Consider the following 25,885-nt stretch of genomic DNA (forward strand, 5'->3'; position numbering starts at 1 on the left):
CTATTAATTATTTAAAGTTACAAGTAGACCTCTTTGGTTAAGGTTACAGGTTTCTACGCACTTCTGGAGACCAGTCATGGTTTATACAGCGATACATCTTTCTATCCACAAACTGTACTTTAAAGTACCAAAAGAAAAAAGTTCTCTTTTCAGAAGGAGCTCTTGTTTAAAGACCTTGTTTTATGACCTTGGTGTATAAATATCGCATAGCTTTAGCATAAGCGTGGTTTAATATTGTGGTAGCACGAGGTCGTTGTGTTTCTTGTGCCTTCCTGATAAGGCAAGTCAAGTATGAATGTCGACCAAGAAAAGGCCATGCTAAATTGAAATGTGTGAAGCTTTATTAACATGTATAATTACAACTGTACGATGTAGTGTATCTCTGTCGACTTAAAAAGATGAGAAGGTACTTGAGAAGGTAGGACCAGTCTCACCCATCATCAATGAAGAGGATGCAGGGTAAGTTATGAAGCTTTAGCGCCCTCTGCTGTAAATAAACAACACGTAAACTGGTTCTTGATTGGTTCTTGAAGAATTTTCAGACAATAAGATATTGTATTTTATCTCCACGTAGAGGAAAATAAATCTTAATGTGTAACGTTTTATTAGAAAGAATATATAAACGTTAAATATATTGTGGCGAATCATGCTTCAGTGGGAATTGTAGTCTTTTCCCCTTGAATCCAACATGTTTGTCACGTAAAGCACTCAAACTCCCGCGATACCACCGGTGCTCTGCTAAACCACTAACGTCGGCAGGTGCACGCCTACGCTGAATAAACCCATCGAGTGTAATCCTCACTGTACACAGCCGAATCCTCTGTAGGTTTTTTCTGCCTCACTATCAGTTTGTTTAGAATAAAGCAAACATGGACAACTCTGGAAAGGAGAAGGAAGCGATTCAGCTAATGGCCGACGCTGACAAGAAATGCAAGACCTCTGGCTCTTTTTTGGGAGGGATGTTTGGAGGGTAAGACAGCACTGCACCAAAGACCAAACAGCTAGCAAGCCTTAAATGTCAGTAGCAAAGTTGGCACGCAGCCGACCTTAATGTAGACATACATTTAGCTGGATGTGGATATGAACATTAGCAATACATTTTAGCGGTTTAGTTAGATATTTAACCAGTGTGACGACACGTGACATTCAGTGTCTCGGTTCTTGTATGTCAGTTAGCTGCGTTAGCTGTCGGTATCATTGTAAACAAGGCATCACGAATCTCTGCTGAACCTAGCGTTAGCTTGAAAGCTACGCAGCAGGCTGTTTTGGCTAAGGCTAGGATATCTACTTTGACTGTATGTTTCTACCTTTCACACAGTCTCTGCAGTGTACAAGGGGACATTGTCCATATTGTTAAATTCCTTAGCAGTTGATTTTTTTAATGATTACATTTATCTGTATACAGGAATTTATTTTGATATACAAGTCAAGTTACACCACTTAACCTACTCTCCTAAGACCTGCTTGAAAGTCTAACGTTGGCCTGAGGTAAAGGCCAAAAATGTATCGCTGGTAACACAACAGTATTTACACGGTTCAATTTGAATGGTACACTCAGTGCACTCAATGACACCAGAATAACACCTTTTGTATAGCAGCCATTTTGACCACTTTGCACGGTAAACACAGGTGTAATTAATAGCATTAGTTTTGGCCACGTTCCATTTAGCTGTGCTGGTGCCCTGGTGTTGTGTATGCTGCTCACTGGCATGGCTGTGACACACTAAATAGAACGGGACCCTAATTATTTTTGATCGATTACACTTGTGTTTACGCTGTAATGCCAAGATTACTGCTGTGAAAATGTCTTATTCATACCCAAGATCCCAACCTTAAACACAAATGTAACACTTCAAGTACTTCATTCATTCATTATACCTTCAATCGTTCATAAAATAATTATGTGATTATTGCTTACTTATCTGCTGTCATAACACAGTAACAAACACTCCTGTCAGAAAGCTATTATCCATCAGTGACCTTGGGGATATGATTAATATGGTTTCATATTTAATAATTGCCTATACTTTTCAATGTCACAGAGACGAGAAGGCAAGGAAGGCTTTGTTTACATAGACCTTCAAAATGCCAGCAGTTATTCTTCCCTTGTGACTCAGTTTTCTTTTTTCAAAGCTTTGTCAGAGGTGACCCCCAGATGTTACTTGTCGGCAGTTCTCTTGCGTGATAACTCTTTGCAGGCTTTATGCTGATAATTCTGTGGCAGACCAAGCAGTGATGTAATCCTCTGCCATGATTGAATGGCCATCGTATTATTACAACTCCATGGAGCTCCCAGGGTTCCACTTTCTGTCATGGTGGGAGGGAAATCTATAATGCTTGTGCGGAGGATTTATATAAGCCAGTACACCAGTCTTAGCATTGTAACTTCCTGATGAATGCACCACGTTCTACAGTTCATCACCCTATGGTGCCATTAAGAAAGTTTATTCCATATAACTTTAATGTTATTGTCAGACTGGTTATTGGTTTCAGCCAGAGTGTGCCATGGAGACTGTATGAATTTGTGAACTATATTCAATTGTGTACATTTATTTTCTTTATGTTATCTTTCTTGTCTAGAGGACCTCAGAAAGTGGAAGAAGCATGCGAGATGTACTGCAGAGCAGCAAACATGTTCAAGATGGCCAAGAACTGGAGCGGTGCGATGAGCTGTTTTTTTTACTAAAGAAAAATCCACCATGTGAATTTAAAAACACTTCCGAAAGCTATAGGATTATGTGCTGATCTTTTGGCTGTATAACTGCAAGCTCAGCGCTTGTAAAGGTGCCATGAGGGGAAAAAAGTGTGAAAGTGTGGGCTCAATGCAAAGTAGAAAGTAGGGGGTGTATGTGAAAGTCTCTGTCCTTTTTTGCTTTGTCTTCAGCTGCTGGGAATGCATTTTGCAAAGCGGCACGTCTCCACATGCAACTGCAGAACAAACACGACTGTGCCACCAGCTTCATTGATGCAGGAAATGCTTTCAAGAAGTCTGACCCCAACGGTGAGAACATGTGGTAACTCATCAGGTCCAAATCACAACTAACGGTTTAGTGCCTGAAATTGTAGACATAAATATTTGCACTGTTAAGGTAATCAATTATTTATTCTCATTTAGTCTCAAGCTATGAGCCTGTATTTTATAAAGAGACAGATTTCCCTTTTTTACAATCAACACAATTGATGAATTATAATGTCGGAGTTATTACCCTTGTTATGGAGTTTCCAATGTGTTGAGTTATAGTGCTCTTTGTACTCTCTATTCAATCTTCTTATAGATTAAGCCATAGGTCTAGGGAATAGTAGGTGGCTGATGCATTTGTTTTGTATAAAAAGGTAGGGTCTTGCTTGTGGTTTTGTTTTGTATTACACCTTATATTCATCTTATCCTAGCACAGCATAACAGGTGCTGTGTATTTTAGATTTGAACAAAACTAACATGATGTCTAATTGTTCCCTCCTCTTGCCTTTTATGCTGCTAAAAGAGGCAATCAAGTGTTTAAATGCTGCCATCGAAATATACACAGACATGGTAAGGTCATAGGGTAAGATGATAGAGAAAGTGTCCTTCTATGTTCTGATCCAGAAACAGGCTGTGTCATTGTACTTTTTCTATACTTACAACATTTTGAAAGATGACGTCTACTCTTCTTTGATTCCCAGTATTACTGTAGATCTGATATCACAAAATTTGGCTTGCTACCTTGACCAAATTGCCTACTTAGCATACCCTTTAGCAAGGATTTATTTCAAAATCTTAAACCTTGTAGTTATGGAGCCACAAGCTACTGCTTGACCTCGCCTCTCTGCACTGAGAATGTAATGCAACGCTTACATTGACTGGAGTGCCCTCTGGATAGATCCAGTTAGTAATGATTTCTCTTCTCCTCCAGGGAAGATTCACCATCGCAGCCAAACACCACATCAATATCGCAGAGATCTACGAGTCTGAACTGGTGGATATTGAAAAGGTAGAAATCACACAATGAGTTGTTATACAGTAGGGATCCGCCATATTTGTTTGAGGAACACACGACACTATTTGTTGTTTTTCTTCTTTTTGAAGGCTATTGCACATTATGAACAAGCAGCAGACTACTACAAAGGGGAAGAATCCAACAGGTAATGTAAAATACTGCATGTTGTGTGTTTTTCCAGCTCTGGCATCTCTTGAACTGATCATTATTTTATTAGTAGCACAGTTAGTGTAGCACACTGATTTTCACGCTGCCACTTTTACCTTAACAAGCATATGTAACTCGGTATCATTGTTATTCACACCTGTGTTCACTCTGCTATGGCATGATGAAACAGCTGCAGTGAATTCCCTTAGTTTGCTGCAACATTTACCAGGTTATTTATATACGTTATTGTTATGAGTTGCACCTGTGTCATCTTCTGTTAACCATCACACTTTTCCATTCTAATGTACCATGTTTTTGAATGGCACACCTCAAACTTATAAATGGATCAATTGACTCATACTCCACATTTATAACTCTCGTATTTTGTATTGTTTTAAATGTTATGTGTACTTTTTATCCATAGCTCTGCCAACAAGTGTCTGCTGAAGGTGGGGGCTTACTGTGCCCAGTTGGAGCAGTACCAGAGGGCTATTGAGATCTACGAGCAGGTGAGCACTACTTGTACACGTCATACTTCTTCAATCAAAACTGATTTGGTAATGTTGACATTTCTAAAACGTTTTGTATGATTTGGATGTATTTAGGTTGGAGCTAACACGATGGATAACCCACTGCTGAAATACAGCGCCAAAGAGTATTTCTTCAAAGCTTCCCTCTGTCATTTCATCGTCGATGAGCTCAACGCTAAGGTAAGTTTATAAAATGCGGTTTAGTCTCAGGATTTTGGACTGCAAGTTGGTGTAACACACTGTGTCCCCGCAGATTGCTATTGAAAAATACGAGGAGATGTTCCCCGCTTTCTCAGACTCTCGAGAATGCAAACTGCTGAAGGTAACTCAATACTAAAATCTCTGTGGATTCTGTTAACTTACTTCTCCTTCTTATTCTCTTCAGTTTCTATAAGTAACCTACATTTGTTTGTCTTAACAGAAACTTCTTGAGGCTCATGAGGAACAGAACAGTGAAGCTTTCACAGAGGCAGTAAGTCTCGTATAACTTTAAAAAGTTTGGAAACAAGGTTTTTGGAGAGCACAGGAAATCCCTTTTGTTCAGCTGCCATAGTTGTGTTGGGTCCCCTGTGTGTTCAAGAAAGTGGAAAACTGGATCTCAGGTATCCATTCAGTCTCCTAGGACTGTGTGTTGATATGGACGTGCTACAGACTGTTGAAGGGCGTCCATATGTAGCTGAGCTCCGAGAAAGACTTTTAAAAGTTTTAAAACTTCATTTTAGAAACGGAAAAGTGTTCATGTCACAGTTTCACATGTCAGAGGTTTGGAGAAATGTATTGCAAATCTAACTGATGTGTCGGATTATACATGGGCAATGCAGGGGATATAAATTAAACTGAATTGTGTAATTTCAAGTTTTACAAATTAACCCTTGTCTCACTAAATCTTAAAATGTAGAACATGTGAGTAAAACTGCCATAAAATATATATATATATATTAATGTACTTCTTTGAATTTCACTGATTAGTTATTATAGGAGCTGAGGTTGAATTTGCAAAAGTCTGAGAAAAAAAACACACCCTTGACAAAATGCCTTAATAGAGCCAAACATTTCCTTAGTGAGGGTATATTAATAAGCAGAATTTCCACTTGTAATCCTAATTTGGGAATTGTATTTCTGTGTCCCTCCCCCTCCTGCAGATAAAGGATTTTGACTCGATCTCACGTCTCGACCAGTGGCACACAACCCTTCTACTGCGCATCAAAAAGACCATCCAGGGCGATGAAGGGGATTTAAAATGAAGAAAGAATCTGGGGGGTAGAAATGCAGCACAGAGGGACAAATCCATCACGCATGCTTACACGCACAACACACACACACACACACACACACACACACACACACACACACTTTCAGTCACCTCACTGCTATAGAATCTGAAGACGACTTTGAATATCCCACTGCTACACCGTCAGAGTACTATCTTTGCTTTCCTTACAAGCATATCTGAATCTAGTCAGACTGTAAATCCTCCCGCCCTCACCTCTGTCTAGAGGATTGCTGCATACCTTTTTCTGCTGGAATCTGTCCTGGGGGGGTGAGTGGTACTTTGTATTGAAACTGATGTTAGTATTGACAATAAGCACTGCATGTTTTGTACAGTTATTGTTTCCTAGTCAGAAGCAGCTTGTTTTTGTTGTTTTTATCTAGTTTATTACATATATATATACAAATATTATTTAAATGTTTCAGTTTGTTCTTCATAAGATTATCAAGAATGTTTTATTATAGCTATTTTTATTTTTTAAAGTTAAGGTAATTCCAGCCACATAAAAAGTGATTTTGATTCCAATGTATTACCAACACGGAGCGACTCTTCTCGGGGAAGGGCGATGATATGCACCAAGGGTAGACTGTTAAACATTTTTATCTGATCACTCATTTTTATCCGCAACACACATTCATACTTTAGTATTTCAGCATCTTTTAATATTACTTTAGATGTCTTCATGTACTTTGAATGTTTGAATCTGTAAGCTGTGATTTATAGTTTGCCTGTGGAAGAATGTATTTTTGAATGAATAGCACTGACATGGAAACCTTTCCTCCTTATTTCCAGGAGCAGTAATCTTAGGGGTTATGTGCGTCATTAGTCATCTCATGCTGTGTTGTGATGTGAATTTAACCTCCAGGGTTTACTACTGCAGTGCACCTTCCAAACGGCCAGTCGCTAAAGCATGTCATTGTGTATAGATAGCGTCGTGTTACATTCTCTAGTGTGAGCCAGACCAAAGTTTTTACTAAAGGGTCGAGTCGCCCTACGTATCCAGCTTCTTCCACATGGAATGACAATGGACCTTGGATATGATCTGTATGCTAGTGCAAATGGACAATAATAAAGATATTATAATCCCAGCTGTGTTCTCCTGTCTTTGACCTTACCTATTAACCAGCAATGTTATGTGTAAATAAAGTTCAACATGTCTGAATTCTATTTTTGTCGTAACGCTTTTAAGAACAGTTTATTAACCCTTTGCCAGTTCAAGGAATATCCCAGTAACTGCATTTTCCAGAAGTACAAAACCCTTTAGAATTGAACTACTATTCATATTTTTTTAAAAATGTTGACAACCTAATACAATATTTATTGTTTCAATTGATATATATAGTGAAGTTATTTAGCTTCATTCATATATATATTTCTTGTTGTCATTTGCTGCTGTTGATTTAACGTCAGTGTAACCTGATACTCAAACAAATGTGATTGATGAAGCTTGTTTAGGGCTGTCAAGAGAAAAATCAATCACCTCAATTGTCTGTTCTTGTACAATGTAGTGTGGTTCTGAAATTACTGCTTTTTTTATTTCATTTAATAAAAATGTACAACTTTCTTTATTGGTTGTAGCTGGATAAAGTATTTCATGCTGTTTGAAACACAGCTGTGGTAATGTGTACATGATTCCGAAGAAAGAAGTGAGATTTGAAGGATTCACAAAACTCCTTTACAGTACCATTCAAAAGTTTGGACACACCTTCTCATTCAAAGGTTTTATTTATTTTAACATTTTTCTACATTGTAGATTAATACTGAAGACATCAAAACTGAAAGAACACACATGGAATTATGTAGTAAAAAACCAGAATGTTTTATATTTAAGATTCTTCAAAGTAGCCCCCCCTTTGCCTTTATGACAGCTTTGCTGACTGGCTCTGCGTCTCACAAAGACACCGCGGTTGGAACCAAGAATCTCACATTTGGACTCATCAAACCAAAGTACAGATTTCCAGAGGTCTAATGTCCATTTCTTGGCCGAACAATTCTCTTTTTCTTGTTTGGTCATCCTCAATAGTGGCTTTTCGCAATTCGACCATTTCCTGATTCTCTGTGAAGAATTGCTGTAGGCTCTGATCTGAGGTGCTGTTAATTTGAGGTTTCTGATGCTGGAAAATCTCATGTATTTATCCTCTGCAGCAGAGGTTACTCTTGAGCTTCCTTTCCTGGGATGGGCCTCATGAGAGCCAGTTTCATCATAGTGTTCGATGGTTTTTGCGACTGCAATTGAGGATACATTCAAAGTTCTTGACATTTTCTGGATGGACTGACCTTCATTTCTTAAAGTAACGATGGACTGTCGTTCTCTTTACTGAGTGGAGTAGTTCTTGCCATAATATAGATTACAAGAGTAGTCAAATAGGCCTATCCGCCCTACCTCTGCACAACACAACTGATGGTCTCAAACAGATCAAGAAGGCAAGTCATCCCACAAATTGACTCTTGTACACCTGTTAATCATTCCAGGTGACTGCCTCATGAAGCTGATTGAGAGTGTGCAAAACTGTCATCAAAGCAAAAAGGGGGCTACTTTGAAGAATCTAAAATATAAATCATATTTTGGATTGTTTAACACTTTCGTTTACTACATAATTCCATGTGGGTTCTTTCATAGTGTTGATGTTTTCATTATTAATCTACAATGTAGAAAAATATTAAAATAGATAAAAACCTTTCAACGAGAAGGTGTGTCCAAACTTTTTACCGTTACTGTACATTCACACCAACAGAAATCCTCAGCGGTATGATTCATGCCACATTTGAGACTATAATTGATCAAATATGTACAGTATTATTTTATGATCATGATAACATCTTACTCATATTTAGATTTTATTACTGAAACATGACTTTAGCGCAGCAGATTTGTCTTTCTTCTTGATAAATACCCTCACAACTTAAAAGGTTGTGACAAACACTGAAGACATCCCAGTCTGTTACTGAAACAAAGGACTTGAGATGACAGTAATGATGAAACACCACATGGTTAGGACACAGACTCAAACAGCTGATGCCAAACATGAAATAACATTAAAAAGGTCGATTTTAAATTCATCACACCCAGATAGAATCATATACATTAAAACGCATGTACTACACAGCATCTTGAGCTAGGGGATCGTCTAAGTCTGCTTTCCTCTGCTCTCCATCACCTGGGACAGTAGCTTTTTCTTCTTTTCGGCAAACACCGCCACTGATTACCACGGTCAGGATATCTGGTTGCGAAATATCTGCCTGGCACGTGGGCTTCGTCTCCATAATCGGAGCCAAAATGGTCTGTGAGGCCGCGACTTCCAGGACAGATGACGTAGACATAGTCGGGATCTCTGATGTTAACATACCATCAGAAACAGGAACAGAAAGAGTGGATGTAGACAGAGAGGTGGGGGCTTCAGAGCACAGGGGCAGAGTGTGAGCCATGGACACTGGTATGGAGAAAGGGATGCCTGATCCATCTATGGAAATGACGCTGGCCCCCGTGCTGTCAGTGGTTACGATGGGCTGGATCTGGGTCCCAGGGGGCATTTCTGCGTGGATGACGGTGATCCCGCCGAGGGCCCCGTGGCTGACCAGAGCAATGGCCCCATGACCGGTCCATTCAGGTGGGAGGGTTACGGGCTCAGAAGACATCTCAAAGGACTCGGTGTGAGTTGTACCAGCAGCAGCCGCAGCCGCAGCGTTACTTTTTTTGGTGGTACTTCTTTTCTCCTTAGGTTCTGCTTTTTCTGTCTTTACCTTGGTGGACATTTTTGGTTTCTTATCCTCCACATTTCCCTCCAGAACCACAAGGTAGGTTTTCCAGGGAGCGGTGGAGTCGTGAATCTGGAAGTTAGACAAGCTTATGTTATTTTCCCACCGTTTACCGTGGAGGCATGCGGGAAAACTTTCAAATGTCAAGGTAACACGGGGTGAGTGATTCAAATACAAATGGTTATTTTTTGGAGAAGTATTTCTTTACCAATATCCCCATTTTTATCAAGGGTAAATTCATTCTGCACAGTACAAGTTAGATCTGGAAGTTTTGTAGGGGCTCCCTGGACAAAAAGCAATGGGTTTTTTCCATTGGATGTCGGAATACGGCAGAAAACTAAATCTTTGGCAAAAGCATGTTTATGGTGGTCAAATGCTAACTCATTTCCAGGTTTTAGGACTCATTCCTGTGCCACTATACAGTTCAAAATAACCCTATGGGGTAGTTGTCGCTACAGTAAGATAAGCAATGCTCACCATAGTGTGCCTACGAAGGGTGGACTTGTCTGTAAAGGTGCGTCGACAAAGACCACACATGTATGGCTTCTCTCCTGTGTGGATACGCTGGTGCCTCTGGAGCGCATTGAGCTGGGTGAAGTTCTTGTCACAGTCTTTACAGCTGTAGGGACGCTCACCTAACAAAAAACAGAGATGCCAGAAAACACAGTTTGAAGCGAGCCGTCAGGAAGAAAATAAACTGCTTTCTGTGTCACGCCTCCAAATTACCAAGAAAAGCATAGGTCAACAAATTATCCAATTACCTGTATGAATCTTCAAATGCTGGTGGAGGGAGTTCCTCTGAGCGAAGCCTCGACCACACTGCTCGCACTTGTATGGCTTGGACCCCGTGTGGATGTTTGAGTGGTGCCTCAGGTATTCTTTAGACGCAAAGCTCTTCCCGCAGGCCTCACACATGAAGGGCTTCTCTCCTAACAAGAGAAAAAGAACAATCTATTCAGTTATCATCTGATACGTCAAAAAAAGCCTTGTCTTTATTGGTTGCAGCCCTTAGGCTCACTTTCTTACCTGTGTGTGATCGTTTATGATAGGCCAACATATGTTTCTGGGTGAACCTGGCCTCACACTCATCACATGCAAATGGCTTTTCTCCTGTGTGAGTCCTACACATAAGAAAACAAGAACATTTAGCGCTCCTCAACTGTTAGTGACAATGTGCCGCTTTTTAGCATCTTTAGCGAGCTCCATACCTGTGGTGCATCTTGAGTGCAGAGTTCTGGGTAAATCTGGACCCGCAGTCGCTGCACTCAAAAGGCTTGAGCCCTGTGTGTGTCCTCTCATGCAACAGCAGGGCAGTTTTGGAGCTAAGTGCCTTCCCACAGTCAGTGCAGACATGTTGCATAGTGTTACGTTCATGTACCTGAGAAGCAGAGGGAATGACAAATGGTCAAATCAGGGGAAATATGACGACATACTGGTCTCTTGTTATTGTATGTAGATACATTTGGGGAATTAAACTAATCATCACCTGTCTTGTATGGCGGACAACATCTTTCTTTCTTTTGAAGGTCTTCCCGCAGGACTCACAGGTGAACTGCCTCTCACTACTGTGGACGTGCTTTTCATGGACCTTCAGATTGCTGCGGTTAGCAAACGTTTGCTGGCAGGTCTCACAGCGATAGATGACATCTGCTTTCACTCCGTGATACGTACTGGCCAAGAGAGCAATAACCAAAATATCTCATCAAATGGCATTGATGATCGTCTGACAGCTTTAAGCTTTAGAGAAGAATTTGCCTTAAAAATTCATTACATAACATAACATAACATTTAGCTGATGCTTTTATCCAAGTGATTGCACAGCACTGTCTCCAATAGGAGAGCTGGTAAACAACATTTTTGTATTTCGATATCTTGTATCTTATTGCTTAGCTACTACTATCAGATTTTTTCCAGATTTAAAACAAATTACAATATGACCAGGCTATTTCAAGCCTGCTATAACAATCAAATAATGCTATAATACCAACAAGAAACATACACAGTTTTTGGTAAATTAGCTTGTTAGCTTGCAAACAGCTGTGTGCTAACTCACTCCTGAAATATAGCATGCACAAGAAAATGTGTAAATTGGCTTGTTAGCTTGCAAACAGCTGTGTCCTCTTGAATTAATATTGTCATATATTGGAAGCCTGGCCAAAGTCGCTATTGAACATTCTGTTCAGAAGCTTTGGGGTATCTATGGAGTAAAACTATTTATTATACCTAAACTCATTTTCCTACCTGATGTGCTTCAAGTAGCTTCTCTCATAATGGAACGTCCTCTGGCACTTGTTACACTGGAACTGGGCCTTGGATGTTCTGTTGGATGTCTCCTTGGATTGTCCTTCCTCGTCCTCATCCTCCTCTTCTTCTTCTTCTTCCTCCTCCTCGTCATTGTCCTCCTCTTCCACCATAGATAACAAGGACTCTTCACGATCACTACTCTGCACATATCCCTCACATTCCCAATCATCTACATCAGAAGCTGGAATTCCCAAAGATGATTTGTCCCCATCCTCTGCCTGAGCCTCAGCTTCAGTTGTGTCTTCATTCTCCCCTGCGTCTACATCTGTAACTTGGTTTTCATTGCTGATGCTAGCATCACTTTTAGTATTTAAATGCCTCAGAAGGATTTTACGACCAGTCGACCTCAGTTTGAGTTTTTTTATGTGTCCATTATCATTCTTCACTGCATTCTTTGCTTTTAATCTTTTTGAAAGTACTTCTTTGTCAGAGCTCTGAGGAGAAGGGCACTGCTTGAGAAGTACACTTTTAGGCTGCTTCTTCCCCTTGGTCCCTTTTTCATTCTTAGCTTCATGTAACTCACCTTTACCAGAGCTGAGTGCCTTCCCAAAGTCAGTGCAGACATGTTGCATAGTATTATGTTCATGTACCTGAGAAGCAGGCGGAATGAAAGACAAAAATTATCAAATCAGGGGAAATATGAGGTTATGTTGGACTCTTGTTATTGTATGTAGATACATTTGGGGAATTTAACAAATCATCACCTGTCTTGTATGGTGGACAACGTCTTTCTTTCTTTTGGAGGTCTTCCCGCAGGAGTCGCAGGTGAACTGCCTCTCACTACTGTGGACATGCTTTTCGTGGATCCTCAGATTGCTGCAGTTAGCAAACGTTTGCGGGCAGGTCTCACAGCGATAGATGACATCTGCTTTCACTCCGTGATACCTACTGGCCAAGAGAGCAATAACCAAAATATCTTTCAAATGGTATTGATGATCATCTGACAGCTTTAAGCTTTAGAAGAGAATTTGCCTTAAAAATTCATTACATTACATAATATTTAGCTGATGCTTTTATCCAATGCAACGTAAAAGGAATGCAATAAAACATGTAGATAAATACTAACAGCAAGAAACCTACAAGTCCATTAGCTTCAAAAAAAAGCCTTACAAATGAAAGTTCTGTTGCAACATTCTCAATTGACCTCAATCTTTTAAGTACTACAATTAAAAAAAGATTGTAGGGCTGTGATTGCACAGCCCTGTCTCCGATAGGAGAGCTGGTAAAAAACATAATTGTTATAATAACTTCCTTCACGCAATATTATCTAAGATTTCCGTATTTTTTTGTGTATGAACACATTTAAATATTTAGTATCTTATTGCTTAGCTATCACTATTCGAGTTTTGTACATTTAAACATTTACAATATGACAAGTCTATTTAAAGCCTGCTAAAACAATCAAATATTGCTATAATACCAACAAGCCTGGCCAAAGTCGCTATTGAACATTCTGTTCAGAAGCTTTGGGGTATCTATGGAGTAAAACAATTTATTATACCTGAACTAATTTTCCTACCTGATGTGCTTCAAGCAGCTTCTCTCATAACGGAAGGTCCTCTGACACTTGTTACACTGGAACTGGCCCTTGGATGTTCTCTTGGATTGTCCTCCCTCTTCTTCTTCTTCTTCTTCTTCTTCTTCTTCTTCTTCTTCTTCTTCTTCTTCTTCTTCCTCCTCCTCCTCCACGTCTTCCTCCTCTTCCACCATAGATAACAAAGACTCCTCATGATCACTACTCTGCACATATCCCTCACATTCCCAATCATCTACATCAGAAGCTGGCATTCCCAAAGATGATTTGTCCCCATCCTCTGCCTGAGCCTCAGCTTCAGTTGTGTCTTCATTCTCCCCTGCGTCTTCATCTGTAACTTGGTTTTCATTGCTGATGCTAGCATCTGTTTTAGTATTTAAATGCCTCGGAAGGATTTTACGACCAGTCGACCTCAGTTTGAGTTTTTTTATGTGTCCATTATCATTCTTCACTGCATTCTTTGATTTTAATCTTTTTGAAAGTACTTCTTTGTCAGAGCTCTGAGGAGAAGGCCGCCGCTTGAGAAGTACACTTTTAGGCTGCTTCTTCCCTTTGGTCCCTTTTTCATTCTTAGCGTCATGTAAATCAACGTTACCATTACCAACATCCTCAGATTCAGTTTTCTTTGTATGTTTTTGTAGGATTCCAGCACTCATGGCCTCACCACATATCTGTGACAAATCTTCACAGTCCAAAAACTGTGCCGTTGCTTGAACATCACCAATCTTATCTCGGACAACTTCAACTTTACCAGTGTACACAAATTCCAAAAACTTTGAGAAATCATTGGAGTGCATATTGGAGAGCAATACTTTGTCTCTGGTAGCATCCTGAGAGAGAAGGATCTCCCTGAAGTAGCCACTGGATGCTGCGAGCATCACCTGATGAGCCTGAAACTCCTGCACTTCTCCCTGGTAGTCTACCTGCACGGTGACGTCACTCAGCTGTCCCTGCAGCCTCAGCTGATGCAGAGAAGCCAGGATGTTCTCATGGTGGGACTTAGAGGTGAGTTGGACCACTTTGAGGACCATCTTTCTATTGTGCTGCTGAAAAACAAAACAAAAGGGGGGATGGTGACTTAAAATGCTAAACGGTGTTTCCATACATTTGTGTACACACACATGTACATGCTGTCAGACCTTGGCATTTGTTTTGTTTATTTGTTTATCATAACTGAGGCTACCTTCAGAGCAGTGCACGTTGCATTGGAAGTTGGATAGATATAAGTTGCTGCAAAAAGGAAGCTAATATTACGCTAATTGAAATAACTAAACTCCCTACGGTGGCTGTAAAGACAGACACAACTCCAACCCTTACTTATTGAAACACTAGCGATCGTTCGTATATGTTCTTTATTTTGTCACGATAATGTTCAGTGGGTTAGGTTCAGTTAATGCTAACAGTAGCATCACAGACTCAATGGCGAACAAGCTAGGTTAGCTAACGTTAAATGTTATCCCACAACAAACTGAAACGGATTTGCAATAACACCAGTTCAACGCATAGCACACTGAACACAGGGCTGAAGTGAACGTGTGGCAGCCAGCTAACCACACAACAACACGAAGCAAGTTTTCTTACCGTAAGGTCGGTAAAATGGCAGCCCTTCACAAATGCTCTCTACGGCGGAAGGTATTTCCTGTAGAAAAACGCTCCCGAAAACGGAACTTTTCCTTTTACTTACTGACATCCGGTGTCGATTTGGCTGACTCGGGATCAGTCATTCATTTATGGTCGCTTTTAAAGTTTGAGTTCCCAGACACGACTGCTGTCCCTGGATCATTTGAGCAGGTTTGTCAACAAGAAGTGCATAACGTTATCACCTCAAACCTAGCGCCTTTGACATTTGTTTAACCGTTTCCTTTTTGAGGCTTTACTTTAAAGCTAGTTTAGCTCACGTTAGCTAATAATTCATCGTTTCTTTGCTTTGCCTATATCCAAAATATTGTTCGTTCCACTATATTTTTAACAGGCATTAAACAATAATCTGTTTCACCTCATTTGCTAGTGTTGTTGCTGTAAATAGCATTTTATTGTTCGCAAAAACCCTGCTTCACGTCTTTGTGCAAGCTAAATGTTAGCCCAGATGTTGTGAAAACGTTGAACAGGGTACCGATATATAGCAACTGCAGCATTAACGTTATTTTAAACAGTGATTTAGTAGAGTAATGATATTACCGTAACTGTGACACCAAAATTTAGCAGTTTTTATCCCTGCACTACTGCCTTGTTCCCACACTGGGGCGCCATTGCAACGATGGAAATCACTTGATAGACTATCGACTAGTGTTGAATTTAAAAACACATTAGCCTGCATCTTTAACAGCCAATTTAGCATTTTCTTCAATATATTCAGTTTCCACACTGACTACTCTCTTTCTAGCCGATATTTCACCGGGCAAACCCTCTGGTTAAGTATTAACTAGCTTCTTAAAACGTAATGTCCAAATCTGTTTTGGTTGTATGAGAATGGTTCCAAACAATACCATATTGGCCAACATGTTGAAGGGTTTAAACCTATTATTTTATATTCAGACTACCATAAATCATGCAGAGAATTACAAAAAGTATGCTGTCATTCCAAAGGTATATGGAAAGCTACTTGAGGATTCACTGGGGTGCTGTTCTGCAGCTGCCAAGGTTTTTTCCTTTCTTCCAGAGGAAATCCATATACCTTACATTTGTCTTAATGAATTCTGCAAGCTAGCAATCTGCTCAGTTCCGGTGACTCATGCTGCTCTCTGGACCGAAGCTGTGCAGACTTGAAGCTCTGACCTGGAACACGGTGTTCGCCTGGCTTTTATTAGGCTACATCACTCTTCTGCCACTCACAACACTCATTTTTATGCTGACATTTATCATTGAATGGCTTCTTCCGGGTGTATCTTAATATTGAAAGCACACAAAATCTGCAGATGTAATGATCTGTAACTCCTCATGGGAATCATAAGCATTTGCATAGATATTAATGGCGTTAATTATCACCATGAAAATAAGCTCAGAGTTTAATGAAATGATTGAATTACCATGTACAAGTTAATGAGACGAGTCATACAAAATCATTTTCAGTTTATTGACTTTAGTATAACTTTTGACATGACTGAGATAAGAGGAAGGAAAACATTTTTCATTTGAGGCCCAGTATTGCAAAATCTTTTTTTATTCAACTTCTCTTTTCCTAAACAAGGACTCCAGGCTTCATATTAGATTATATGGCCATTGAAGTTGTGACCAGCTGTGTCCAATTTTCATTTTTCCTATTCCGCATACTGTAATTTGACATACAGTATATATAAAAAAGTTCAGCAAAGTCAGATCCTGAGTAATGTTTTTGGTAATATTAAACCCAAGTTGTGGTTTGTGATGTTGTCACAGGATGCTTTGTCGGAAAACAAAGATATGGCAGAAAACCAGACTTGAGGTTTCTACGTGTCATCACTAGTTAAAATGTGTAATCAAGGAGACGAACATTTACTGCACTGAAATAACAAAAGGTCAAATAGTCGTTTCAGAGCATGCCATTTTAATCTACTTTCCGCAGTGATACCGGTTTGACTTTTCAAATGACTGGGGGGCAGTTTTTGATTTTCAAAAGGGCACAGTTCAGCTGGGGGAGAGAGAATGTGGATGTCAAGAAAACTACTGCCAAGGGTTCAGATGTTGCCAGATCATGCCGGGCTTAATAGCCAGCTGTGTTGCCAGTCTGTCCAGTAACAACATTATATTCCCACGGGTACATCACCACATTGTCACTGAAGAACACGAGGTGCAAACGCTTGCTGATAGGTGACAGGCTCAGCAAACAAAACATTCTGCCTACGTTGGGTCGTGTTTGCTCTGCTATGGGTAGACTCCTCCACACAACCGAAAATATCCGTGCTGACGTTCCACAGCGCACAAACAACATGACAAGATGTGCACTGTGTGAGAGAAAAAAGACTAGCTCAAAACCAAAGCCGATTTTAATTTGAGGCTACAGAGCACACACACACTGAAAGGAAAACACAGTAGAATTCAGGAGTTTGGTGGCCATGGTTGTGTTCAGGCTCGGTTTAGTGCTGGAATCGTGCAAACACTTAAATTTGGATGAGGGTAGGTCAGTGTCCTTGCAGGACCTCTGTAAAGCTCCTTCACTGGGCGTGCTCACAATCCCAGTAGAACTGAACCAGTAATGGTAAACACTAGAACATAACAGTACATGGAAGTGCAGACAGTGGTGGTCCAAGAATAACCGCAGCATTCTCTTTGTGCTTGCCCAAAGAACCACACAGCTGATGCCAGACCAATCACAAATTGGACCAACTCAGTTTTCACTTCGCCTCCAGTCAGTGAACTTACGGAAACATCTTTTATGAATTATCTTTTTTTCATGCTCCTCAGCTTTGAATGGGTATCAATTTATTTGTATTTTTCCTAAATGGGGAGTTCCTTGTTTGACAGTTAAGTTACACTTTATTAGTTTTATGCAGATTTGGAGAGTGGTTTTGGTTGTTTTAATAAATGGACATCAGCAACCATGTTTTTGTAAGGTAGACATCTGGCAGGAGTCAAATATTGTACATGTTTGTTCAGTCCTGTCAAGGCCAAGACTGCTTTGCCAGGATACACACAGCAGACCAAACCCGTCTCTGGTAGTCCCTTCTAACTCAACTTTTTCCCCCTTTCCCCCCTCTCTTTTCCCTTTTTCACTGGCTAGATGCCTTACCACACAGTCCAGAATGTCGATAGAACCCCAAAAACCTCATTATGTAACATCAGGACATAGGACACCAATGATTCACTAAAATTGCAGAAGACTCTTGGTGCCATAATGCGAAGATTATTGCCTGTGGTGTGTCTTCATGGCTGATGAGGGAAAACAATTATCTAGCTATCACGCTAGCAGCATAGCTCTAGCATTGTCTGTAGGCTGACCTTGTGGATTAGCTTAACATTTGATAAAGATATTTATGTTGCCTAGCCGGTGAGCTCTAATGACTGCAAAAAAGCTTTGAGTTTTTTTCTAGGGCCACCATTAAATTGAAATAACAGTTACACTTTTCATGACACTCATTGATTGTAAACATTTTGAAATGTGTCAAATTGAAGTACTCCAATTTTTGAACCATTGAACAAGGTTTGCATGTTTGTTGTCCCAATTATATTTTTTCACTTCACCTAAAGCAAGACAATGACCGCGTAAAGTGACTTATAATCATATTGTAATGCATTACAACTATGGTTGATACAACACACCATAACTACAGGGGATTTGATGTTCTTTTATAATGCATTCTAGAAATGGGCATGAACAATAGGAAGTGTTAACTAAATTACTAATTTCTTTAAATAGATATTATTAAATGTTAATATGATAAAATACAAGATGTTGACAATGGTAAACATACTTGCCAAACATCAGCATGTTGGCACTGTCTTTGTTAAGAGTTTAGCATGCTATCACAAAGCATAGCTGTAGACTCTTAGTCTTTCTACAAACTTCACTTCACTGCATTGAATCCCAACAAACAACTCCACCTACACGAAATAGATAAAGCACAGAAATAACTTGAGAATGGTATCTATCCTCTCCCCCTCAAATAAGCTCCATTTCACCAAACAGAGATCTTTTTCTTCTGCTTCGGAAAAAACATTCCTTCCATTGATGAAAAGATATACGGCATTCAGAGATGAAATTACTTTCCAAATGGCCTCTGACTCACCATCTCTATTCCCAGTGCTCTATTCACCTCACTCCCCCTCCCCTCCCTTCCTCACTCTCTCTCCACCTTCACTCGCCCTTGTGTATGTTCTATCTATTGTAACTGTATACGGCACTTAGCACTTCAGACAGCAGACAAACCAGCTCAAGGACAACCTCCCACTCTTGTGATGCTCATAAATAGACTATTTGTCCAGGCTTACCAATCACCTTACCCACCAAGCCTGTGTGGGTGCTTTTGGACATTGTGTAGCTCGCACCAAAATAGCTCTCCGCTGCTGTTGCGTGAGGGTGGATTCGGGCCTCCAGCCTGCACTGTTAGAGACCATTTTGCACAGGGAAAAGTAATTGTTGTGCCTTTTTAAAAATGAACAATTATGACTCACAAAGTCTATCTCTTTGCAATGTGTGATTTTATCACCCGTTTGCAATCTGTAGCCCACTAAAACAGGTGTTCTCACCTCCTCAGAGCTCCCCAGAATGCAACACTCTCCCAGACTGTGGGACATGACCGTCAGCACATTCCTGGGGAGCTCGATCCCCAGAAGCAACAATCCCTCCTTCCTCTCTTCCCTCCCTTCCTTCCTGCCGCCCTCGTGTCCTCTCCTATGCTTCCGTGGATTGCATCACTCGTCTGCCTCCTGGCCTCCTCTGCTCGGACCCTTTAATCACATATGGCACACACATACACAAAAATAAATGTGTGCACACCACAGACACACTCAAACATAGACACACACACACCCATTGTGGGCAATAGGCACCCTCGTCAGTCCTCGCACTGGTTTTGTGGCTTCAGTTGGAATTTTATGGTTGGTTTGAGCAGAGGATTCTGGAGGCTTTCCAGCTGCCCTCCAAAGACTCTGCTCCTTTTTCTCTCCTTCCAACTCTTTGTTCCTTCCTTTCAGCTTTCCTCTCTTTTTTTCCCTTTTTTTCCCCTCTCTTTCCTACCCCCTCCCTGCTCCTCCATTCGCCCTCAAGGTCAGAAATATCCTGTGGTTTAGGTTTGATCCCCTTGGATATGCCTTCGCTCTCTCCCTCTTTCTGTCTCTCCCTTCCTTTCTGTCTCGCTCATACTCATACTCATACTCATACACACACACACACACACACACACACACACACACACACACACACACACACACACACACACACACACACACACACACACACACACACACACACACACACACACACACACACACACTGTAAGCATACTGCACTAAGAATTCCCATACAGGAAACACATGCTGGGATCAGCATAGGCGGGTCTGTGTGTCTCGCAACTATACACTCTCCCTCCCACCGGGGGTCAGGTCTATCTCAACATGTAACATTGTCTTGGTTTTCTGAGCAGAATTTTTCATCTTCCAAGACCTAATCCATCTTAAGTCCGATGGTAAATAAGAGAGACTGATCTTAAAATCTTCTGGTGTCACAGTTAGTCCTCTCCCTCAGTGAGGGGACTGCACTGACTGCAGCCTGGTTAACCCTGTTCCTCTGGGTTCACCTATTCCCAGAGTTGTGTAACATGGCAGAGGCCCAGCTCTTGTGTAATAACAGAGGCCTTGGCTGGCTGAAAGAACACTAGTTCAACCAGTCATCCTTTCATATCCATGTGTTAACAGACGAAAACAAAGTCTTGCCCAATTAAATCCCTTGTGTGAGCATCGGTCATGGTTAGCTGATGTTGAGTTAAGGTTTTCTACTGGAAAACTAGGATCTCAGTATAAAAATTGATTTGGATCTGTGTGCAAAACACTGGCATGAAAAAATAAATACTGACCTTGGATCAAGCAGATATTTTCTCTGTACACAGCTTATAGAACAGCTTACATTTTTTCTTAAAGGAAAGTTGGTTTATTCAGCATTGGTTTGATATCGCAGTAAAAAGGGACAGATGTGAGGGTATTCCGTGTAGCTTGAATGCCTTTTGCAACCGTATTGGGCTTTCCTCATTAATTTTTATCACCACTTTGCACATACATGGGCCTCCCGGCATGCCGAACACTCTGCTGACATATCTGGCCTTCAGCTAAGTCAATCACTTATGGGTACGGGAGTTTTGACAGGAATTGCCATAGCACTGTTTTGGATGGGCGCTTTAACGGGGAATAAGAAAGACTCTCCCAGTTAAATAAACCACAAATAGTTCTCGAGAAACATTGCACCCTGCTGTTTGGTTTCAGCTTGTTGACACAACGGCTCAAGACGGATTGTTTTTCAAATACGCAAGCAGTTGTCAAATAGACAGTGTTAAATTAACTCCGGGGTCGCCTCCCAAAGGTCTGCGTTCTCCATAATGCATTTGTCCATTTTCTTTGGGTAGTCTCCCAGACGTGAAAGAGACCACAGACAGGAAAATACCTGAACCATGAAAATGTGAAAATGAAGCCCAACTACACGGCCAGTTGGCTCGAAACTTATAATAAAGCTGGCCTTTAGATATACAGTAAAATAGGTTGATTGTTTTTATTAAATTATTTTCATCACAGCTTAATTCTAACTGTTGTTTTAAATTTACAATGGCTTTGCTTGATTTATATAGCCACCATTACTTCAAAAAATACATCATGAACATGAGGGAGGTATTTGCTGCACCATTTCTGAGTATCCAATCCCTCAAGTAAGATCTTGAGTGCTGACCTATTCCCTTTTGACTCTGTGGATCGCCACCAAATCCCTATAATCCAAAGAAACAAAGCTTGCCCTAAGAGCGACCATTTTCTTTTTGTTATGAACCCCCTGCTCTGCTTCAACATCCTTTTGAAAATGTCCAAAAATGGAGAGGAGAGAGGAAAAAGAGCATGGGGGCTGAGGAAGGGGGAGGGGAGGGTCTGACAGGCTTCTCCAGCCATGAGACCCATGACTGACACATTTACTGCGGAACAAGACATCTATGTGAGTGTTTGAGGGAGATAGACACAGAGTGAGAGGACTAAATAGAAATAATGCCCCTCTTTCACACACACACACACGGACAAATGTTAGCAGAGAGTGTTTCTTTCTGTCAGCTGAGTGAAGTCACGGGACTGGAGCTCCACTTCACTAATTTCATTCCATCTAGGCTGGCGAGGAATTTTGCAGGGGCCCAGGCATCTCTCAGCAGGACTGCCATCTCTTTATGCCCTGACTGTAAGCCTCGCTGCAGACACTAATGTGTCACTTTTTCCATAATGAGCTTTCATTTGATCTGCTGCCATCGAAATGGCCTTCCGTCCAGACAACTGTCAGTGTTTATCCACATTATGGAGATAACAGGGCCATCTTCTGTGGTTTGGTGGTGTCAGATGAGTGGTGTGTGGAGGAGATTGTCAGAGAAGAGGAGCATGATTCATTGTGTTACTCTATAATTGAATGATCCAGAATTCATCGTGGGCATGATGGTGAGATCACCATTAGGCCTTGGAGCCAGAAGACAGGACATAGGACCAGTGGTTATGCACGTGTTAGCCTTTTAGCTACAATTTGTTAATTCTTTGCTTCACTGTGACTATTTTCTAAAGGAAACCATAAGGGTAAAGATGGATATCCCACTTTACAGGAAGCCACTGGTTTCCATTTATTTCACTACCATGGAAAAGTAATTTAGCAGCAGCTTGAAACTTCATTGAAACAGTAATCAATCACACTTAACATTTAGGCGTCTCTTTGATTTTTCCAAGGTTACTTAAACTTTCCTTGATGGTGCGTTCAAGAGCTTGAAACTTGAGAGCTGGCATGATATGATTTGCCAACAAGTTTTTGAATCTAATTTTTTTATTTTCATCAAATCAAGGATGTCCAAAAAATGTGGCATGTCCCACACCTTCATTATAATAAGTTACATTTGAATGGTATTTCAAACTCAAGCAGGCCCATTTATTTTTTTCGAAACTACAATTTAAGCTAGAAATGAAACTACTTGCCTTGATTATCTGCATTGCACATCTATGATGTAAATAAAGATTCAACTGCACCAGCAAGTATAAAAAGCGTCAATTTGTTGCCTTGGTTTAGCCTACGAATTTAATGACCTCTCATCAACATCAAGTGAGTGAGTGATATTTGGTGTTTACATTTTTTAAGGAAGGAACAAAAAGCATTTCAATCACAGACGATAATCTTAAACCCGAGGCGGTCCCAATAGAGGATGCAATGACGAAGGTTCTTTGTGAAAGACACAAGATAAGAGAGGGAGCCTGACCTCCCTTGAGGAGCCATCTGTATACTTTGTGTGCTCTCAGTACAGTACAGACTGTCCCTGATGTTGACAACACACTTACTAACTCTGTCAGAGCTTCGTAGATTAACAGTGAGATGAGAACTATGCTGTACTGCGACAGATAATCTAAGCACCCTGCCAGATATGCCTTCATGCTTGTCCTGTGCTCACTTAGGTATAATATCTAGCATCCTTTCACTTACGACAGACAAAAAGCTCATTATTCCTGGAGATTATTGAAGTCAGATGGCAGTTTTGATTACACTTGATTAGTTGGATGCAGTGACATTGGGAAAATATGTGAGTGTTAAGCAGAAGTAGTGCGAGGGTCACCTTGACTTTGCCACTGCAGTGCAAATCAGTCAGTTAGAGAGGGCAATCTTTTTCACATTTGTCTAGTGAGTCTCACATCAGAGCACAGAGAAGCAATTTACCCTCTAAGCATTGCACAGAGTAAATACACAAGCTGCAGTCATAACCTCGCCCCCCCCCCCCCTCCTTCTCCCTGCTTTCCTCCCTCTGTGTGCATGAGTGGTAAAAGGCACAGGGACGGGAGAAAAAGACTACTAGGTACACAGGTAGAGGGACAAAATGATCTGGTTTGCCTCATTAGAGAAAAACGTTATGTTCCCTGAGATCCTCGCAAAGAACGGTTGTCGTGGAAACCAAGCAGCATTGTGGCAGACTGTTTCCGCGGGGTTTATAGTCTGTCTGTCTCTCCACATTTGCTCTTCATCAGGGACAGTGATATTCTACACCACGAGGCTATGACTCATACACATTTTTTTTTTGTTGGCATCTGGAGGAAAAGGGTTGGGATCAAAACACACACACAAAGCATAGATAAAATGGACACAAGGGAAGGGAACACTGTAAGGTATTGCCCTCATGTCTTGGATGTGCACTTCAACATGTAGTCCTCATTTGTTTCTGTCAGTCTTTGTGATCCCGGCTGTTTTCCCCTCGTTATACATCAGGTAGATTATGTGTTTTAATCGCCCTTTAGTCTCACAGATCCGCTGATGTGCTCGGTGTGTTTCCTGCTTATCTAGGCTGCCAGATGTCAAAATCCAAGGCCTTGCAGAAAAGTCAGAGCAGCATACCTAAGCACCGGGCCGGGAGAGGAGATGACTGATGTGGAGGAGAATACCAAACATTGTGAGGAGGAGAGAATATGTGAGAAAGTGTTTGCCAAAGATGTATCATGCGATTTCTATTTGAGCAGAGGATCACGGCCTGTTGCCAGTGGAGGACACTCACACTCACACACACACACACACACACACACACACACACACACACACACACACACACACACACACACACACACACACACACACACACACACACACACACACTGAGGTGCAAGGTAGAACAAAGTGATGAGTGACCCAGTGTCTCGTGGTTCTCCCGACATTGCCTACAGCTGTTTCATCAAAGCCTTTCTTCTGGCACTTCCTCATATGTCTGCCTGCACATGCATGTATAGAGACACACACACACACACACACACACACACACACACACACACACACACACACACACACACACACACACACACACACACACACACACACACACACACACACACTTCCTTGTCTCTTAGCAATTTATCTTTTCTGCCAGCTTGATCTGGCCGCTTATCTCTTCAATCTTGTCTTAACTTGGATGGACACACACACACTCATACCCCCTCCTGTCTTCCTCACGCTCCCTCCTCTTTAAACAGGCATTACCTACATATGGCTTAACTACATTCTACATTCCACATATGGATCTATGGACGGAGGATAAAACATGCTCAAGACATTTGATGTGGATCTGTGTCAGAGAAAAAGCCTTTAATCATTACAATCCCTCTTCTGCAGCAGCTTCCCTACTCCTCCTCCCCCTCCTCCTCCCTCTCCTCCTCCTCCTTATGCTCCTCGCTTATAGATCATGTGCTTTCAATGTTAATGATTCTCAAAGAATCCATATGTGATGTTTCATATATGTGCAGCCTTTTTTAATCTCCAACACATTTACCAGGTGTAATATAAAGCAGCTAAGTGAACTAATTGTAGAGTTAATATACTTTCTGTATTGTTGGTGGCCTCAGTCTTGCACCAGCATTAGACCCAGTCCCATTACCTCCTGGTTTCTGTTTGAATAGAATGCTAGTGCTGAAGGATTAACATGTTAGTTGTGATTATTCAAGCTGCCGTTTATTTGGTCCACTATCTGCCATTTCAAGACATTTTTCAAGCTATAGCTGTGTTTGTGCAAGAAAAACAGATTCATTGCAGAAGCTGACCTAATTCTTCCCTGAATCGCTTTTATTTTATCGAGTTAAATGTTCTGTTCTCCAAAATCAACCCAGTAAGAATTTGTTCATGCAAGCATCTCAGCGTAACACCTTTAGTTGTCGAGCTTCAGCACCACCTGCGACTCCATGTGTGTATTTTCAGCGCGCACCTGTCATTTCA

General features: G+C 41.0%; 2 protein-coding genes across 5 annotated transcripts; one reads left to right on the forward strand and one right to left on the reverse strand.

Annotated features, from left to right (window-relative positions):
- Nucleotides 1–735: 735 nt before the first annotated feature.
- napbb (N-ethylmaleimide-sensitive factor attachment protein, beta b) lies at nt 736–7,009 on the forward strand. Its single transcript, XM_063901777.1, has 11 exons — nt 736–970; nt 2,581–2,660; nt 2,885–3,001; nt 3,483–3,529; nt 3,891–3,968; nt 4,064–4,119; nt 4,546–4,630; nt 4,727–4,831; nt 4,905–4,973; nt 5,073–5,123; nt 5,794–7,009. Exons 1-11 carry the CDS (start codon nt 870–872, stop codon nt 5,893–5,895), a joined length of 891 nt encoding a protein of 296 aa, XP_063757847.1. The 5' UTR covers nt 736–869; the 3' UTR covers nt 5,896–7,009.
- A 91-nt stretch (nt 7,010–7,100) lies between these two features.
- gzf1 (GDNF-inducible zinc finger protein 1) lies at nt 7,101–15,181 on the reverse strand. 4 transcript variants are annotated; one of them, XM_063901776.1, is made up of 11 exons: nt 15,097–15,181; nt 13,501–14,561; nt 12,686–12,869; nt 12,505–12,571; nt 11,919–12,081; nt 11,164–11,347; nt 10,886–11,055; nt 10,704–10,798; nt 10,439–10,606; nt 10,155–10,312; nt 7,101–9,749 (listed from the first exon to the last, which is right to left on the reverse strand). In XM_063901776.1, the coding sequence occupies exons 2-11, from the start codon at nt 14,544–14,546 to the stop codon at nt 9,021–9,023; spliced, it is 2,964 nt and encodes a 987-aa protein (XP_063757846.1). In that variant the 5' UTR covers nt 14,547–14,561; nt 15,097–15,181; the 3' UTR covers nt 7,101–9,020. The 4 variants fall into 4 exon arrangements, with proteins under 4 accessions (XP_063757846.1, XP_063757844.1, XP_063757842.1 ...); XM_063901774.1 differs by having other exon boundaries at nt 11,919–12,571; nt 12,686–12,866; XM_063901772.1 differs by having other exon boundaries at nt 11,919–12,571.
- Between the last annotated feature and the right edge of the window lie 10,704 nt (nt 15,182–25,885).

The sequence above is a fragment of the Eleginops maclovinus genome, chromosome 15 (assembly GCF_036324505.1).
Source record: "Eleginops maclovinus isolate JMC-PN-2008 ecotype Puerto Natales chromosome 15, JC_Emac_rtc_rv5, whole genome shotgun sequence".
NCBI lineage: Eukaryota > Metazoa > Chordata > Actinopteri > Perciformes > Eleginopidae > Eleginops > Eleginops maclovinus.